General features: G+C 60.8%; 5 protein-coding genes and 1 non-coding gene across 7 annotated transcripts; 3 read left to right on the plus strand and 3 right to left on the minus strand.

Moving 5' to 3' along the window:
• Positions 1–2,061: 2,061 nt before the first annotated feature.
• On the plus strand, positions 2,062–4,772 carry RCO3 (glucose transporter). Its single transcript, XM_047990601.1, has 3 exons — positions 2,062–2,546; positions 2,717–2,986; positions 3,040–4,772. Exons 1-3 carry the CDS (start codon positions 2,431–2,433, stop codon positions 4,367–4,369), a joined length of 1,716 nt encoding a protein of 571 aa, XP_047846610.1. The 5' UTR covers positions 2,062–2,430; the 3' UTR covers positions 4,370–4,772.
• A 401-nt stretch (positions 4,773–5,173) lies between these two features.
• Positions 5,174–5,262, plus strand: JDV02_008967. The gene has a single exon. It is a non-coding gene; the product is annotated as a tRNA-Tyr (tRNA).
• Positions 5,263–6,520: 1,258 nt separating this feature from the next.
• JDV02_008968 (uncharacterized protein) lies at positions 6,521–7,315 on the minus strand (the record flags this gene model as incomplete). Its single annotated transcript, XM_047990602.1, has 1 exon — positions 6,521–7,315. One exon carries the CDS (start codon positions 7,313–7,315, stop codon positions 6,521–6,523), a length of 795 nt encoding a protein of 264 aa, XP_047846611.1.
• A 4,312-nt stretch (positions 7,316–11,627) lies between these two features.
• Positions 11,628–14,455, plus strand: GUP1 (glycerol transporter). Of its 2 annotated transcripts, XM_047990603.1 has the most exons (4): positions 11,628–12,577; positions 12,654–13,255; positions 13,305–14,166; positions 14,214–14,455. In XM_047990603.1, exons 1-4 carry the CDS (start codon positions 12,058–12,060, stop codon positions 14,318–14,320), a joined length of 2,091 nt encoding a protein of 696 aa, XP_047846612.1. In that variant the 5' UTR covers positions 11,628–12,057; the 3' UTR covers positions 14,321–14,455. The 2 variants fall into 2 exon arrangements, with proteins under 2 accessions (XP_047846612.1, XP_047846613.1); XM_047990604.1 differs by having other exon boundaries at positions 11,628–13,255.
• On the minus strand, positions 14,402–16,327 carry JDV02_008970 (uncharacterized protein). Its single transcript, XM_047990605.1, has 2 exons — positions 15,242–16,327; positions 14,402–15,169 (listed from the first exon to the last, which is right to left on the minus strand). Exons 1-2 carry the CDS (start codon positions 15,356–15,358, stop codon positions 14,438–14,440), a joined length of 849 nt encoding a protein of 282 aa, XP_047846614.1. The 5' UTR covers positions 15,359–16,327; the 3' UTR covers positions 14,402–14,437.
• Positions 16,328–17,896: 1,569 nt separating this feature from the next.
• Positions 17,897–18,478, minus strand: JDV02_008971 (uncharacterized protein). Its single transcript, XM_047990606.1, has one exon. The coding sequence runs from the start codon at positions 18,417–18,419 to the stop codon at positions 18,084–18,086; it is 336 nt and encodes a 111-aa protein (XP_047846615.1). The 5' UTR covers positions 18,420–18,478; the 3' UTR covers positions 17,897–18,083.
• Positions 18,479–18,541: the final 63 nt, after the last annotated feature.

Genomic DNA, 18,541 nt, shown 5'->3' on the forward strand with positions numbered 1-18,541 from the left:
TGCGTGCGTGCGTGCGTGCATGCGTGTGTGAACAGGACCCGGGCCTTGCCCAGGTCGGTGCATAACACAGTGCCCATCTGACAGGTGGCAGATGTAGCTTTTGTCGAGCCCTGCGAGTGTGGTGGTAGGGCGAGGGTGACGATCAGGGTCCACGGAGCCTCGAGATCGATGGGTACGTGTGCGGCACTTTCATTCTTACAACACGCAGCCAAGGGTTTCGTGCCCCATACTTGCGGTGAGGGACGGTGATGAGAGACAACAGCCGCGGCGCTGTCGCTGGCTACGGTGCCACTGCATTTTCGCCGTCGGTCGGTCAGCCCGGGCCTGTACTACGGACGCGTGATGAGCCAAGCGATGACGAGCAGCGAGTCCTCCAAGGCTCGACGCGACACGTCAGGCCGTGCAAGGCGAGCCCCGTCTCGCCGGCTGGTGATGAGCCATCAGGGCATGGCATCTTCGGGCCTGAGCCTTGCCTTGACCTGGGCCGCTGTCGAGCCCGACACTGTTGGCCCCCCCCCCCGGCTCAGTCAGCAAGGGGAGTCTCAAGTTGGGGGCATTCATCTGTCGGCAATGGACGGTACGGCCACGACGGCACGGCGAGGTACCAAGCGCCGCTCGGGCGCACCGCTGCACGACGCGTTGCCCGCTTGTAACTTGTCAGAAGTTAGATGCAGGCCTCGACAGGCAGACACGGTGGTGGGCGTCTGCCATGGCAGGGGCGGGGGACATTGGCTGGAGCTGAGCACGGTGCGCCCGACACGGTGACTTATTGCTTGGTCCTCATCATGGGCACGCAGCTCCAGGCCACGGCGACGTGCATGGGCAGCCCGATCTGGCCGTCACCTCAACCCACGACGGCCGTGCATGACATGAGGGCTTTGCTGCCCTTTGTTGGTCCATCGCGGTGCGACGGCGCGGTAGTGCTCGCTGCTGGGCCACAAAGCCGGTGTCGCGGCCAACTGGAGGCATGGAATCTTGGGAGAGGGTTCCAAATCTGGGGAAGCTCCATGGAGGTATCTGAGCGGGCCGGCGACCGCCCCAAAGTCGAAGTTTTTCCAAGGGTCTCATCTTTTTGAATTCAGGCGTGAGACAGATCAGAGACAGCCGTCGAAGGGGGCCGCAAGGCGAGACTCCGGCCTCCACGCCGCAACGCAGTTGGTCCCGCGGGCCGCTCCCTTGTCAATCAGCTGCGCAGAACAGGGAGGGATGGCCTCCGGCGGCGAGGGTATTCAAACGTCGCCGCCACATTCGCAGCGATGCCGGGACAAGTTGTGCTGCAGAAAAACCTGGCAGGCGTCCAGGGGGGGCCCGTGGTCTTGATCATCGCTGTCGCCGCCGTCGTCGTCGTGTTGGTTGTGAGCTGACGAAAGAAAAGCGTGCTCGCACCGTGGTCCCAACAGCACAGATTCCCTCATGCGGCCCTGTCAGAAGCGGGCGACGACCCGGGGGGGGCCAGCGTGGAGGCGGAGGACCGGCCAGCCACAACGCGAGTGTGTGTGACCCAGGCCGGGGGGGCGCTGCACCATCGGCAGGGTGAGTGAGGGTGGAGGGTGCGGGTGTTGTTGAGGGTCAAGGACGCGGGCGGAGTGGAGTGTGAGGGCGCGGAGGAGATGGGGGAGAGAGAGCGAGAGAATGCCATTCCAGTGCGGCGAGGCGCCAACGCCCAAGGTGGCATGGTGCGGGTCAAAGGGTGGTGGAGCCCTCCGCCCGCAGCGCAGCCCACGGGCCAGGCCAGCGCCCAATGGCCGCTACAGTGTGTGTGTCCCCCGGGTGTGTGTGTGTGCGACTTCCAGCGCCCTCAGCAGCCACTTCAGCGCCCCTGCGCTCGACTCGCCGTCCACTGCAAGCCGGGCTGGCAAGTCCAGCAGCAGGCCCCCAGCCAGGCCAGTCCGCCGCGGCGCTGCTGGCGTCGGCAGCCGCCCAATCAGCTCGCCCCTCGGCTCGTCTGTGGCCTGGATCCTGCTGGCCTCAGCCATGAGGTGCCATCCTCCCTGACAGACAGCGGGCCTCCTCCCCAGTTTTTCCCTTCCCTCTTCACCCTCCCACCTCGACCTTCGCTCACCCTCGTCCTCAACCTGCACGGGACCGGTTCGTCCCTCGTCCACCAATCCTCGATAGCGGCACCAACGTCTGTTCCCGCCCGCCTCCTCTCTCCTTCTTCCCTCTCCATCACCTCCCCTTCTTCCTCACCATCGAGAGTCACTTGCAGCCAAACCCCCGAACCGCATGCGCCGTCTGCCCGCTGCGACGCCGCACATGGTCCGCCCAGAGTGAGGCCCTCACCGACGCCCTCGAGGGGGCATTCGATCCCGAAGCCACTACGATTAAGGGGACGACAACCAAAGTCGCCCGTACCCATCGGCGCACTGCGAGCGAGTCTACCGAACGACCGACGATCCGTTACCGTGGACTGACGTCCCACCGCGCACCATGGCGATTGCCATGGGCTGGCATAAGCCCGACAATGTCGCAGGCTCATCGGCACCGGCCATCATGGTCGGTCTCTTTGTGGCATCCGGCGGTTTGCTCTTTGGATACGATACTGGGTAAGCTGGCTTATTTTCGATCTTTTGTTGAGTAGCGTGGACGGCGAAGTCTGGTCTGGCTGTGTATGAGGGCGTGGTTATGCGCTGAGACGCTCTTGCGACGCGGGATGGCACATCTGGAGAGCATGCTCGCTCGCCGGCATCATGAGACACGAGCTGACGCGAACCAGCGCTATAAACGGCATCCTCGCCATGTCCGCATTTAAGAAGCAGTTCGCGACCAACTGTGGCACGCCAGGCAACCCGGAAATATGTCCCAAGGACCTGTCCATCATAGTCGCCATACTAAGCGCCGGCACCGTTGTCGGCGCCCTTCTTGCGGCCCCGGCTGGCGATTCCCTTGGACGACGCATAACCCTTGTCATCTCCGTCGGTGTCTTTTGCATCGGGGCCATCTGCCAGGTCTGCGCCGATGCCGTGCCGCTGCTCCTCGTTGGAAGGTACGCCGCCCCCCTTCGTCCGCTTTCCGGAGCCCCTTGCTGACACTCAATAGGGCACTCGCTGGTGTCGGTGTTGGCGCCATCTCCGTCCTCGTGCCCTTGTATCAATCCGAAATGGCCCCCAAATGGATACGTGGTACGCTAGTTTGCGCGTACCAGCTCTCCATAACGATTGGCCTCCTAGCCGCATCAGTCATCAACATCATCACCGCCAACCTCACCAACTCGTCTGCGTATCGTATTCCCCTGGGCTTACAGCTGGTGCCGGCGCTCATCTTGACTGCCGGCCTTCTCGTCCTTCCCGAGACGCCTCGCTTCCTGGTCAAAAAGGGCCGCAAGGAGGCCGCGGGGCTGTCGCTCAGCCGCCTGCGGCGCCTTGACATCACCCACCCCGCCCTCATCGAGGAGCTGGAGGAAATGATCGCAAACCACCAGTACGAGCTGACCCTTGGTCCCGACACGTACAAGGACGTGTTTGTCGGCACGCCGCACCTCGGTCGGCGCACCTTTACCGGCTGCGGCCTGCAGATGCTGCAACAGCTTACCGGCATCAACTTCATCATGTACTACAGCACCACGTTCTTTGGCGGTGTTGGCGTGTCCAGTCCGTACACGAAATCGCTCATCATCAACGTCATCAATGTCGTGTCTACGTTCCCCGGCCTCTTGATCATTGAGTCCTGGGGCCGTCGACGCCTGCTCATGATTGGGGCTTTGGGTATGGCGGCTTGCCAGCTGCTCATGGCCAGCTTCACGACCGCCGCCGGCCAGGACCTGCGTTACGTGTCGCAGACGATCCTGGTTGTCTTTTGCTCCCTCAACATTTTCTTTTTTGCCGCGTCCTGGGGCCCCGTCGCATGGGTCGTCACGTCCGAAATCTACCCTCTCAAGGTTCGAGCCAAGGCCATGTCTCTTTCGACCGCCTCCAACTGGGTCCTCAACTTTGGGATTGCCTACAGCACGCCGTTCATGGTCGGCAAGGGGGACGGCAGCGCCAGCTTCGGGCCCAAGGTGTTCTTTATCTGGGGCGCGTTCTGCATCATTGCCGTCTTCTTCGTCTGGTGCATGGTGTACGAGACGAGCAAGATCAGTCTGGAGCAAATCGACGAAATGTACGAGCGGGTGAACCATGCCTGGAACAGCAAGGGCTTCGAGCCCAGCTGGAGCTTCCAGCAGATTCTCCACGAGGGGTGGTCACCAAGCGCGGTGCCTCCGCCCGAGCACGAGCTTCAGGCCACGTCGTCGCACTCGTCCGCCGAGACCACGCTCGGCGACTCCAACTCGTCGACCATCACGATACATCACGACAACGAAAACGTGACCCCCCAGACCAACCAGAACAAGTCGACGCCGACCATGGCAAATGTTGATTTCAGTTACTAGGGCGAGGCAAGCCGAAATACCCTAAAGGAGCATAGCATGTATAAACGTGGCCGGCCGGCCAATCGATGGGGATTATGTGACATATGGACTATCAGCGACGGAGTTGCGGGCACGACAACTGATTTAGGTGGTGTCTGGCGTTCAGCGTTGACTTTCTCTTTAAGCGGGCTTTCTGGTATGCCGGCGATCGGACATGACATGCGATACCTGGGCCGGCGCGCACCAGGAGTTCAAATCCTCTTCTTTTATAATTTTCAGTTTTGGCTCGGAGGGGCGTCTGAAGACGCCAAATGAGCCGTCCACGAAAGTCGGGGTCGTGCCCGAGTTATGCAGTACGATGGGTACTATACATAAGATATGTCTGACATACAGATGGTGCCGTGTTGGAGCCATGAAGTCCGTGACTTCCTACGCCTTAGCTTTGCGTGGCTTAGTGGTCTAGACGTTGGTGACTTGTGTGACTGTCGCTGGGTTCTGATCAGCGAGTTGAGCACATTACCATCAACCTGAACTCGGCAACGCATCAGCCAGCTATAGAGAAGCCCTACTCATATTCGATCCTGCGATCTGCCACTTAGAAAAACACATCAAGGAGCAGAATGATTTAGATCCATTTAGACCGCAGTTGAGCGATGCAGGGTGCTCAGTCTACTTGATCCCAAGCGAACATGAAGGTGATTGTCTCCAGGGTGCGTTGAGACAAAAGCACGGATTGAGGCTGTGAAACGTGCAACCCTGTATAACCTTAAATAACGGCCCGGTTGGCAACAGTTGGCAGGGATTTGTCCCTCCAATCCATCCAATCTCCGGGTGGTCTAGTTGGTTCATGGCGTCCGGCTGTAATTTGCCTCAGTTTAACCGGAATGTCGCGTGTTCGATTCACGCCCTGGAGATTTTCTTTTTGTCCCTGGCAGACCCTTGTTTTTTTTTGTTTGCTGCACTTCCTCTGCCACCACCACCCATGCCAGCTATTATTATCCTGCTGGTCCGTGGTCATCAACGCCTGCTAATAAATACCTATCAAACCAACTGCCCCCGCGCCGCCCTTGCGTCACCATCCTTTCGTTTCGCTGTGGGCGTGCCACATCCATCTTCTCCGTCCTCGACGCAACTAACCCCTCTTTGCGCAATGCGTAAACGGTTATTTCTTTCTTTTTCTTTGGCCTTTTCAATTTGGAAACTCGGTTGGTTCTGGTGGCCGGGTCGGTCGATGATAGATACCGTTTGTGGTTATTCCCCCCATGTGTAATCATCGACATCGGCAGACCTGCTGCGTGACAGATCTGGAACTGCACTTGTGGCGATTTGACTCCCATCCCTCGCCGCCGGGCCGCTTACTACTACTACGTTAGCATGCAAGTCATTGGGGGGTTTTTTTTTTGTTGTGTTGCCTTCGTCACTCACTCACTCACTGCGCTGTGGCCGTCGATCTTGCTCCATAACCCCCCGCCCCCCCAAGCAGCAACCCGCAGTGCATCCACAAAACGGAGATCCCGCCTGTGGCGACTGTTCGTTCGTTCCCCCCTGGCATCCCATCACCACCCCCCTCCGTGCCGGCCGGCAGGGGGCGATCGGCCGTCGGGCCTCGCAGGTACTAAGCAAGCTAAGTTACTATGCCGATGTGCGGCCGATTGTGTGGGTGTGTCCCGTCGGGCAACTGACCTCACCGACCGGGACGCGGCGGCTATTGGTGTTGTTGCTGGCGGTGAGCAGTTTGGGGCATGTCTGCACACCTTGACACGCAGGGCACGCAGCGTCGACGTATACTGGACCACCATGTCACCATGCCACCACCGCAATGCCTGCTTTCGGCACGTCATCATGACCTCCTCTGCAAATGGCTACGTACGAAGCAGTTCGCAACGACATTAGACATGAGCCCCCACGACATCGGGTTGCATAAAGGCAGACGTCTTATTGCCGCTTTGTATTCAACTTGGTGTGATTATTGTGTGTTCATTAGTCATAACATGGTCACCCGTCCGGGATATCCTCATGCTACTGGATCTGATGCCAATGAGTCCCTACCAGAAAGATTCGCTGGTCCAGTTTTGCGGCGACAGAGGCCGGTGTGCTCCCGTCTTCCTGAAGAGATATGAATCGGCAGAGCCCTGCCTTGGAAGCGGCGTGCTGTCACGTGCCCGGGTATTATCATGAGAATCCGCCCCGCTGCATGAGGTGCCGCTTGAGGATGTTGAGCTCCGCATCCATGTTGTTGTAGTTGGCGTAGTGAGGGACAAAGTTTTCCCTTTCGTAGGCCTCGGCGTCCATCTCCTCGTCCTCCTCGACGCTCTCCTCTGTCCTCTTGCTTCGGCTCGCCTGCGATTTGCCCTTGCCTTCTCCGTCCTTTGCCTTCCGCGGCCGTGATCCTTTCTTTGCTGAAGACGACTTATTGCTTGACCGAGAGGATGCTGACGACTTGCGGCTCTTGCCGTCTGAAGACGACGATGTGCCCACCTCGCGTTCAGTCGGCCACGTGGGCGCTACGCCTAGTTGCTGGTTCTGGGCTTCGGCACGCGCTGCCCACTCGGCGAAGCCGGTAGAGTGAAGTATGTTAAGAAATGACGATTCCATGTGGCATCGGGAGGGACCAGCCTCCATGCTCACGGGCACCCTCTCCATGGCGCGAGGATCGTTGGCGGCATCCATGCCGTCGTGGCTCGGCTCCTGATTGCTGGCTGCGGGATTGTTAGATTCAACGGCGCTGGCTGTTTGGCGGGCTTCATACCCATCTAAGAAAAGTGTCAGACATGCAAAGGCAGTCATAGGCAAAAGGGCATGGAGGACGAAAGAGGGGGAAGGGGACGGGGAGGGGTGCTGATGGTGCGAGCAGAGAGGCCCAGGCAGAGACGGATGTGTCCTGGCATCTGGCATGCCGGCCACGACACCGTTCCAGGCCTTCAGCCACTCATGCTTCAACGGCAGAGGGTGGTCGAAGAGAGACATTGGGTGCCGTGTGGGGACGATGTGCGCATGACATGCCTTGGGGCGCGTCGAGACGAGAGGCGGTCGCGTGTGCAGACGGACCAGCGAGGATGGCAAAGCGACTTACAACAGCAACAATGTCCAGTGATGATTCACTGACGAGAGAGACGGAGGAGGAGAGAGAGGATACCGGCCACGACAGGGCCCAATGCGGCGTTTGGGGGTTAGTCGGTTCGTGTTGGGCTGCCAAGGGGCTGCCGAGGAAGCTAGGCGCGCCCGGTCGACAGGAGGAATAGCAGACTTCGAGTGTGCTTGGGATCAGCAGCACATGCGAAAAATAAATATGTGCGAAGCCCGAAGCACGCAGGTGAGGAGAAGGACGATGATTTATAAAGCGTCCAGGCGCAGAGCACGGCTCCGGAGCGGACACGGGAACATGCAGGGCGGGAGACACGGGGGAGTATGAGAGAAACAGCGAGATTGTCACAGAGCGGCCGAGCCGTGTATATGTATCGGGTGCGACGCCCTCGTCACGTACGCGGCACATCAAAGCCGCAGGCCATTGCGGAGCCCCGGTGGAGAGGTTTAGGGAACGACAAGATCGCCCCGGCAGAGGGGGCCGACCGACCTCCTGGATGTGTCTAGGCCAGAGCCATGGGCAGACCGGGCGTGCGAGGTAGCGTCAAGGTCAGGAGCGCCGCGCTGCAGAGACGGAAGTGCGGCCGAATCGACGGCCTCGAGCGCTGTGTGGCACGTCGCATTGGGGCTCGCGCGACTCTCTGGGCCGGGCGGGGCGCTCATCCCCCTGCGGGCGGATGGCTGATGGCCGCCGGCGGGCAGAAGTCGTCGGGCCTGGTTCGCCGCCCCGGAACCGGGGGCGTTGTGGCAGCGGGAATGGGCGGCCAGCAGGCGTCGGACATGTAGGCCAGGCAGGCAGGCAAGCTGGCTGGCTGGCAGACTGGCAAGCGGACAGACAGACAAGCAAGCCAGAAGTGGCAGCAGCAGCAGTAGCAGCAGCAGTAGCAGCAGTAGCAGCAATAGCAGCAGCGGCGGCGGCGTCGGCGGCGGCGTCGGCGGCGGCGGCCCCTGGCGAATCGAGGCGCCGGTCGCGAAACAGGAGAGGGAAGCACCGGGGGGTGGGCAGGCGTTCGTTCACGTTTGCGTCGCTGCGCTACGGTTGCGCTGTTGCTTGCTGTGCGGCGCCCGGGTCGGTCTATCGGTGCGGGCTGGACAAAACGCCGTTGGCGGCGTTGGAGAAGGACGTCGGCGCGGAGGCCAGCCAGGCGGGCGGCGGGCGGGCATTATCGCCGTCGGCCGCTGCCCCGTGATTGGGCCCAGCGCCGTGTCGGTGATAATCAGGCGGATCGGCCGTAGGCAAAGGCTCTGTCCGGGTGCGCTGGTCGCCGGCGTGTCATCGCGGCTACCGGGACTCCGGTTCGCCCGTGGGCAGACAATCCGACGACAAAGACGTCGTGTTGGCCGGCCGCGAAACGCTCGTGTGCATGTTGGCAGTGTGGCTCGTCGATTGTTGGGTGAAGAATGGCATCAAATCGTGAAGGGTGGTGGCCCCTCGGCGGGTGGGCTGACTGACTGGTCTGGCGTCAGTGACGATGGATGGGGGACGGGGGCACGGGCGGGAGGGGGCAGCAACGCCGCCACCAGATCCATCCGCCGTCGAAGAAGCGCCACCTCCGTCCAGGGCGAGGTGGATTGGCATCCATTTGCAAGGGGGCCAGCCCACAAGCTCCCCGTCCCCCCCAAGCTTGTCGCCGACCAGGTACGCAGTCCCGCACCTCACGCCAATCCCCCGCCCTGGTAGTTACCTACTAACCTAGCAGTGCCAGCACCTGTCCCGTGGACGGAACGGCGCTTTCGTCATGCTCGTGCCTTCAGCCACCACCCGTGCCATGTCCAGGAGCCAGCCGGTCGTGCACGAGAGCCGATTCAAGACAAGGTCGAATGAGTTTCGGGAGGGGAGCCCCTTGTTCAACGGCGGACGCTGGTGCCGACGGGCCTCCTGCCCGACCAACAGCACATCGGATAGCCCCTGGTGCACATATGCACGAAGCATGTACGAGGCCGACGAGCTGCATCCGTCTCCCCACCACGACGCGATCAGATTGCGGCAGATCTGCCATGCCAGGACCATTTATTTCTTGCCTGCGTCTTGGACTGGCAGTGGGCTGCTGGCTGGCGATCGAACCCTTGGGAAACATGCCGGGAAACTTGCCTGCCCGTTCCATCGTCGGTGGCCCGTCCGTGTGCGCAGAGCTCGGGTGCCACCGCAGTACGACCCTCGCTCGGACCTTGGGTGGGCATGTGTCGTACCAACTCGGACTGACACTGCCGGCTCTGGTGGGAGGCGGATCGCGACGTGCATTTCTGAAGCCTCGTCAGCCAAAGTGTGACGCCGGCGTGTTTGTGTCGATAAGAGAGTTTTCGGGACTCGCTTGTGCTGGCTGACTCCTGAGTCCTGAGCCCTGCCTGCCCTGGGCACCCGCAAGCAGGGAAGAGTCGCCATCGCACTTTCCTGCTTGACATGCGCGCGCAGCGTAACATGAAGAGCCACCAAAAGCCCTAATTACTCGATGCTGCACGTGTCATGACGAGACAGCGCCCGGCGAAACCCCCCCGCCTGCCATGTTCTACCGATTCCCCGGACAAGGGTCACGGAGGTACGCATGTACGGCTTGTCTCTGCATTCAGCAATGGCACCGTCTCAACATGGTCCCCGTTTTGTGCTCTGGTGATGACCTGCAGATGCTGCCGCACATCCGCCGGTACATGCTGCCTCGAAAGCCGCAGTCCCGACGACTCACCTCAGACACTACCTTACCTCGTCTACTACGCCACGACCCGCTCCCCGGCGTCTGGGTCCTTGGTGCCCGCCCGGTTGCTGCCGGTCGACCGGTGATATCGCTGCGGCCAGCAACCCATTGGCCGCTCGTCGTCGCTCGCAACGCCCAAGCACGGCGGCAGCGGAGATGAGCCACCACCGGCCGGCGATGCGTCCCTCCACCTGCGTTGACCGTGCATCATGAGCACGCTGGGTGCCATGGGTGCCTCCGTGACCCAGCGCTGGCGACAGAAGGCGGCTCTGCTCTCACAACAACAGCATTTTCTCGGCCCCCGTGCAACCCAGGCCCGAGGTTAAAACAATGTCGAGCCAAGACTGCTGTGGCACCACCTCATGGGCGAGATCGCTCGCGCCAGGGGAGCGACCATGTTACGCGACTGTTACGTACGTACGCAACAAGCATAGAGGTACTGCATGGCGTTGTCGCGTAGGAGAGTGAGGTGACGGTACTGCTTTGGGACTTTAGTGGTCTCCGGTCGTCCATTGTACAGTATGCTCCAGACGACCTTTTGCATACCGATTTTCGACCGGAGTCGGCGCCGCCAACGACTGCGTCTCCCGATCACACTCTCATGCTGTCTCGTCGGCTCTCTGACTGCACGCGGGCCAAGGGTAGCGGACAAGCAACGACATGGTGCCCACCGTATGGTGCCCACCGTATGGGTCGCACAAGCTACGGTCGATGCCACACTTGGATGCGTCTGAGGGCGCGAATCGCCGGGATGGGCATGGCACTGTGTGTGTCTGGCATCGGCCGTAACAAACCTCCTTGGACTTCTCACTGTAATACGCCGCAGCACGATGCTCCGAATGCCTATCGCCGGTTAGTCTTGCATGCGCTCCACCATCCAGCAGCTTGGCCGCACGCTCGTGAACCTGGACGAGTTCACAATAGCCCCGATGCAGCACCGGATGGGGCGCTCGGTTGATACCGATGTCTGAGACCTGCTCTCAACAAACAATCCGCCAAATCGACACAATGGCGCCGTGTCGCAAATTGACAAATGACTGACGGACGCAAGGTGCCATAGCTTGTGCCGACTGTGTTCATGGCACGATGATGGCGCAGGACATCGGATGCCTGATGACATCTTCCCCATTGTCCACGTCAGCGCCCTGGTCGGTCCAGGCAGGTCACAAGTTCGTCGTCCGGATCCGATTATGTGACCGAGTACACACCCTGGAGTCCGAAACGCCTGTTGGTCGCGTCCGTCCATCCCTGCGTCCATGTTGGAAGAGATGGCAGCTCGGAACATGGCCTGTTTTCTGGCAGGACAGGTCCAGTTGCCGATGCGAGGCTTGCCACCCCGATCGGCTTTAGGAGTCGGCCATGTCCTCTAAGAGCGCCTCGGACGTCCTGGGTCCGTACTTGACTCAAGTAATGTGCTGTAACCTTGCCATTGCCGAAGCCTCAAGTCCGCCGGAGCAATTTGTTGGTTCTGCGATGGTGACGTCCAACGTCACGTCAAGGAGCGTGTACTTTTGTAGAAGCGTGCGTCATGGCCCGATAAGACACGTGTCTCCCCAGTGTCTGTAAAGTACAATGCATGCTCAGATCCTACTTTGCAAAGCTCTCTGGCCTTTGACGTGGCCGCTCGCCGTGCGGAAACTGCAGTTGACGGTCGTGGCGATGATCGAGCTGGGACATGTCGTGATGGTTGACAACAGACGCCCCTTGATTTAATCGTAGATAGTCTGCTCCACCTCCGCTGCCGGATGAGCGGCTGCGCGGGTTGGGCGAGGATCTTCAGCTTTGGCAATGCTGCCGAGCGCTATCAAGAAGCAGAGCTGGGGACTCGCCGCGTACCTCCTTGCCGCATACGGCCAGTGACTACGGTTTTGCGAGAGGTTTGCGGAGAATCTCCTTACGACCGTTCTATCTGAGTTGTACAGAAAGCAATCCGTGATGCGATTGTCATCTGCCTATTATCCCGGGCTACCCTGTAGCTCTTTGGTACCTGAATTTTGGCAGCTCCATGTGACGTCTCCCCAACTCAGGGGTGCAATTCGCCGAGGCCCCACCAGCAGGTCGGACCTCACCAGACACGTTCCAGCAACATCTTGTCCATTACCAATCGCGACCGACCTCGCCCACCGTGTCGTTGCCCAGAGCGCGTACCACAATGCGCTGAGCCCGACCTCGGAGTTTCGTTCGCTTCAATCGTCAGCCATGGGCGCGCTGTCGCTCCTCGGCAAGGTCTACGGCCTCGACACCCTCGACACTCGCTTCACCTCAGCCTCGTCCGTTCCTTACCAGAGCATCATTGACGCGCGCGGCGATCCCGCTGCTGCCAAAGAAGCGGCAGCCAAGGCGCAGGCACGCGCGCAGCCGCCAAAATGGCAGACTCCCGAGTTTTGTCTCTACTATGTGGTCTTTCTGCTGGCGGTGCCGACCATGTTTTGGATCCCGTACACAGTCTCGCGTCGTGTGTTGCCCCCCCCCCCCCCCCTCTCCTCGTGATGATGTCGACGGTTCGGAAGGCACGTGCTGACTGGCTCTAGCATCGGACCCGAGATACCACAAGTATGAGCGCTTCTTGTCCGACGGCTGGATCCCCGGGCGCAAGGTCGACCTATCCGACGCACAGTACCACACGTTTCGAGGCAACCTGCCGTACATGGGCGCGCTGCTGCTCTTCCATCCGCTGCTGCGGAGGGTGTGGAATGCGGTCTATCAGCAGCCCGGGCGGACGTCAAGTGGCTCTGGGCGGCTGGAGCTGCGGGCGTCGTTTGATTTTGCCTTTGCCATACTCTTTCTCCTTGCGCTGCACGGGGTGTCGGCGTTCAAGGTACTCGCCATTCTGTATGTCAACTACCAGATTGCGATGACGCTGCCGCGGAGCTACATCCCCGCAGTTACATGGGTATTCAACATCTCTACGCTGTTCGCCAACGAGCTCTGCGAGGGGTACCGACTGCGGTGGCTGGCTGCCCACGTCGCGTCGGCCGACTCTGCGCTGGTGCAGTGGGGTGCATGGCTGGATGGCTTCGGCGGCATCATGTCCCGGTGGGAGGTGCTGTTCAACATTACCATTCTGCGGCTCATCAGCTTCAACATGGACTATTACTGGAGCATTGACAAGCGCTCTGCCAACGGGCTCGAGGTAAGGGATCCAGACCCGCAGCCGTACGATGTCGTCTAATACGCCCAAGAAGAAGCAGCTAGACCCGGCCAACCTGTCGGAGCGAGATCGCATCACCATCCCCGCCGACGTCCGGGACTTCACGTTTCGCAACTATGTCGCCTATGCTGTGTACGCCCCGTTGTACCTGGTGGGGCCGATTTTGACGTTCAATGACTACATCTCCCAGCTCAAGCATCGGGCGAGCAGCATCGAGGCCTCGCGGACGATCCGATACGGCGTGCGATTCGTGCTTGTTTTTCTCGCCATGGAGCTGGTGCTGCACTTTGACTACGTCGGGGCCATCAGCAAGGCGAACCCGGTCTGGGGCGAGTACACGGCTGCGCAGCTGAGCATGCTGTCTTTTTTCAACCTGCACATCATCTGGCTCAAGCTGCTGCTGCCGTGGCGGCTTTTCCGGCTGTGGTCGCTCGTCGACGGCATCGATCCGCCCGAGAACATGGTGCGCTGCGTGAGCAACAATTACAGCACGCAGCTGTTCTGGCGGGCGTGGCACCGCTCCTACAACCGATGGCTGATTCGCTACATTTACGTGCCGCTCGGGGGTTCGTCGTTCCGCAATTGGCGGGCGATTGCGCGGTCCATCGTCACGTACTTGCTGGTGTTCACGTTTGTCGCGCTGTGGCACGATATCCAGATGCGGCTGCTCATCTGGGGGTGGTTGATCGTCCTCTTCATGGTCCCCGAGTGGGCGGCGTCGGCGTTGTTCCCCAAGCGCAAGTGGGAGAGCCGACCTACCGAGTATCGGATGCTGTGCTGCGTAGGCGCTGTGGCCAACGTGCTCATGATGATGGCGGCGAACCTGGTCGGCTTCGCGGTTGGGCTGGACGGCCTCGAGAGCATCATCAAGGGGATCCTGCATGACTGGTCTGGTAAGTGTGCACCGTCCTTGTCGCATTGAGTTGGGCTAACGTTGCAGGTGTCATGTTTCTCGTGGTGGCATGCTCTTGTTTGTTTGTCGGCATCCAGGTCATGTTCGAGATTCGGGAAGAAGAAAAGCGCAAGGGAGCGACGCTGAAGTGCTGAATGACGACGGGCGCGTGCAGGGCGCGTGTAATTGGGGGGCCAGAACGGCATGAGTCGGCACGCAGCCTGCCAAGCAAGAATATCGGCTATTGTATGAAGTAAACATCTATAGCGAACCTATACTACCGACGTCTCACGCTCTTTGGGCTGGATCGTGTTCATCTCGGCTTCGTCGTGCACCACGCGATACGCAAGCTTGCCCTCCATGCCGAGCTTCGTCTCCGTAACCCATCTCCGCAGCCAAATGAGCCCGTAGGCGACTCCAAAGATGATGACAATCCCGACGGCAATGCCAAAGACATAGGCGGCGACGTAGCCCCTCCCGCCGACGGCGTCGTGGTCGAGGAAGCTGTACGTGTAGAAGCCCTGGTCCGCGAGGGTCACGTACGCGACGGCAAGATAGCCCAGCAGGATGAGCACCAGCCACAGCAGGTGGACGGGCTCCGGGGGCGCGGTGCGGGGGACGACCAGCTCGAACAGGGCGAAGAGCGAGTTCATGGCATGCTGGCTGACGTTGTGCCAGCCGTCGAAGGCGGTGGAGAACCAGACGCCCTTGTAGAGGACGGCCCAGAAGACGATGGTGACGAGGAACGGCAGCGTGACGACGGTGGTGTAGAAGAGCGAGTGCAGGGCGCGCAGCGGCTGCGGCAGGCGCTCGAGCAGCGGCCTGCCGGTCAGGGCGTAGGTGCCGGTGTGGACCGACGCGGCGAGGAAGTAAAAGGCGAGGCCCCAGTAGGTGAGGACGGTGAAGTAGGAAAAGGACTGGCGCGCCTCGCGACAGCCGCCGGCTGCGTCATGGCTGCATTCCCAACCGATGATGAAGAAGAGGGTCAAGAAGCCGTAGACGCACTGGGGGGAGGGGGAAGGGCCAGTCAGTCAGAGGAGACGAGATGGAAACAAAGACGGAAGGCGGAGACTCACGAAGAGGGCACGGACGGCAAAGAGCAGCCACGGGGAAAGCAGCCAAGACGTCTCGAAGCGATGCGTGGGATCCCAAGGGCCGGAGCCGAAGGAGAAGACGCCGCGAACGCGTGCCATGAGGGCGACGACAAGGGCGGTGCGCTCCGCGACGAAACAGGGCAGGGCGGCGAGGCGAGACGAGGCGAGGAGGAGGAGGGTTGGGCGACGAGCGCCCGGCGTAGGTGTAGTCTATACAATCTTCGATGAGGACCCTGGAAAAATGATTCCTAGCACTTATGCGGCGTGGTATTCACCCTAAGGCCTTATGCGACGGCCCAGTAAGAGGACCCCTGCGGCGCCGTTTCCTCAAGTCGAGTCAGCCGACTGGGGGCTTCCCCCCGGAAGGGGCTGAGAGACCACGTCGCAGCTCGGCGCGCTCTGTCTCGAGAGCTCGACGTGTTGTGGCTTGAGACATGAAGCGGACAAGCCATGTTTGTGCTCTTGTTAGAGATTGGCCGGTTGTCGCGAGTTTTCGGCAGCGATGTTATGGTAGGTCGGTAGGGCTGGGCTGGTGAGAGGGTGAGCCTCAGGGGCTGATATGGCAGGTGCCACCCATGTAGCTGCCCACATACGGAAGGCGGCAAAGTACATGCATGTACCTCCCGCCAGGCACCGCCAACCAGGATGGAGCAGCCTGGAGGAGTTGGGCGCGCGGCAGTTGGCTATCGGCACAGGCCGCCCGCGGTCTCCCCATCGCCTGGGCGGTAGGGCGCCATCCCTGTACCCGTAGCGCGTTGCACGTTGCACTAACCTTCCAGGTCCTGGAGTGGAGGTAGCAGCCGCTCGCCCATCAGGGCCGGGGTGCCTCCAAGGCGAACGACGGTGCCGTCCCGGCGTTGGATGGGCTTTACTCAGCGACAGCCGCTTGCATTCAAGATTGTCTGTCGGCCCAACAAGATATTCCGCCGCCGCTCCATTGCGCAAGAGCGCTCTGGTGATGGGCAAAGGTGGGGGGGAAGGGTTTTCAGCTGTTCAAGCCGCGTTGGTGAGGCTGGAAAGGGGGAATGCATGTTGGAGCAAGGACGCTGGAATCGAAGAGAGCAATTGCGAAAACGAAGAGAGAAGATGCTTTCGGGCAACAGATGTGGCTGTGCTTGGTAGCGGCCGTTTCATGAACTTATGTATGTACAGTATGATAACTGCTGCCCCTGGCACGCGTGTCGCTCACTGCTTCTTTGGGCTATAGGCTGAGGCGCGTGTTGCGGCTGCCAGGGCCGGTGGCCGGCCGGACCGCATCTACCTCCTGTGGATTGACAGCCGCCGGGGGGGGAAGGGGGGCCTGGCGATGGGCAACGCGGTGTGCCGGCGGGCGGCCAGGGGACGTTAATTGAGCCCGCCCCGTGGCTCGGGTCGGCCAACGGCGGCGATGGGTAGGGTCGGAGGAAACCCTTGGAATAACGATAGTACGTAGTACGAGCATGTAGTAATTTGAATTGGATGAAGGCACGATGGACGGGGCCGGGAGACATGGGCTGGGCGGGCCGCAGCGTGTTTGGTTTGGCTTGGTTTGGTTTGGTATGAAGCAGTGCCTGTGCGTGCACATGACATGGGATGATGGATGGATGACACGAGGATGGGATGGGATGGGATTGGGATGGGATGGGATGGGACGAGACGAGACGAGACGAGACGGGGCGAGACGAGATGAGATGAGATGGGATGAGCTGCATGGAGGAATCGACGGCGAACGCACGCACGCACGCACGCACACGCGCCCGTGCCCCCCTCCGTTGGTGAAGCTTTTGTGGCCTGCAGGCCAAAATGCGCGTTGCTTTATACCTAGAGGCTAGCCCCCCCCTTCTCCTTATTGCGGTTGCTGGCTCGTCGCAGCGCAATTCCAAGGCCCGCGAATCAGCAGGCCCACGGCGAGGGCGACCGTTGGTTGGGCCCTGCGAGAGAGCGCCTCGCAGACGTCGACTGCGACTGCTGCATGCGTGCAGCGCAGCGAAGGTGCAGGTGCAGGTGCAGGTAGGTGCGTTGCGTTCCATGGCGTCGAGGCCGGCCCCTTTGTGCGTGGTGGCTGCACGCCCAACGTGTTAGTGGTCGACCTGCTGGAGTCGGGAGGGGATGGGGATGGTGGCCAACACGAGTGAATGAGGTCTGGCAGACCCTACGAAAGGACATGCGTGTTTACGTACAATGTGAGGAACCTGCTCTTCTGGGCTGCATAAGGCAGCAGCGGCATCGCGAGGGCATCTTGATACCTAGTAAGTATTTGCCGCATCATGGGGAAGAGATTTGCCTGCTGCTCTGTCTGCCTGTACTGAACTGTACAGCCAGTATCGTGCAGCACTGCACTCCGTTTGGTACCTACCTTACGAATTTCAAGCCTTGAATCATGAAAGGTGTGCCGTGCCATATGTTAGCAGAGTAAAGGCACCACACCATCACCAGAGCCATCACCCGGCCCGCCGCATCGACACACGCGAACGTTGTTGGCGAACGGCCGGATCAGCGTGCATGCAACGGCAGCAGGAGCAGGAGCAGCAGCAACAGCAACAGCAACGCAACGCAACAGCAACGCAACAACAACACCAGCAGCAGTAGCAACTGTACTTGGTTGTCGTACTACTATGTACTACCCGAAGCGGCGGCGGCGGCGGCGCGGCGGCGGCACGCACGCCTCGTGCCGCCTCCCAACGCTGCGTGTGAGCCATTTCCGTCTCATTCTCTCCCCGCCGCCTGGTCCTGTCATGTCCCACGCGGCGCCTGGCTGGGCGGGACGGGCTCGCACACGCAGCAGCATCTGTGCGCAGGGACCATCGCCCGCCCGCCCACACATGCCGCCCTGTCTCACCTGTGGTCAGGCACGGCGCGACATTCCAGAAGCCTGGCACGCCCTGCGCCGAACCCGCCACGCGAGCGCAGATCTGTCTGGCCTGGCCCGCGCCTTGCAGTTGAAACGAGCTGTCTCGCCAGCAGAGGCGTGGAGTGAGACGGCGTTGCGGCGTTGAGGCGTTGGGGCGGCGACGACGACGACGACGACGGAGACGAAGACGACAGCAAACATCGTACTTGCCTGATGACGACCAGCAACAAAACAAAACGACATCGCTTCTGTGGCGGCGCCTGTGCGGCGACAGGACCAGCTGGGCTGGATGCGTTGACCAAAGGGGGGTTCGAACGGGTGGCCGAGCATGTTTGAATTATGTTGCTCTTTCAGTCATGGACCAGCGACGTCCCGTCACGGGTTTGTCATCGTCGCTGCGTGCATAACAGACAGTCGGGGAATGGTCAAGCCCTAATAATGAGAACCTCAAA

The sequence above is a fragment of the Purpureocillium takamizusanense genome, chromosome 9 (assembly GCF_022605165.1).
Source record: "Purpureocillium takamizusanense chromosome 9, complete sequence".
Taxonomy (NCBI): domain Eukaryota; kingdom Fungi; phylum Ascomycota; class Sordariomycetes; order Hypocreales; family Ophiocordycipitaceae; genus Purpureocillium; species Purpureocillium takamizusanense.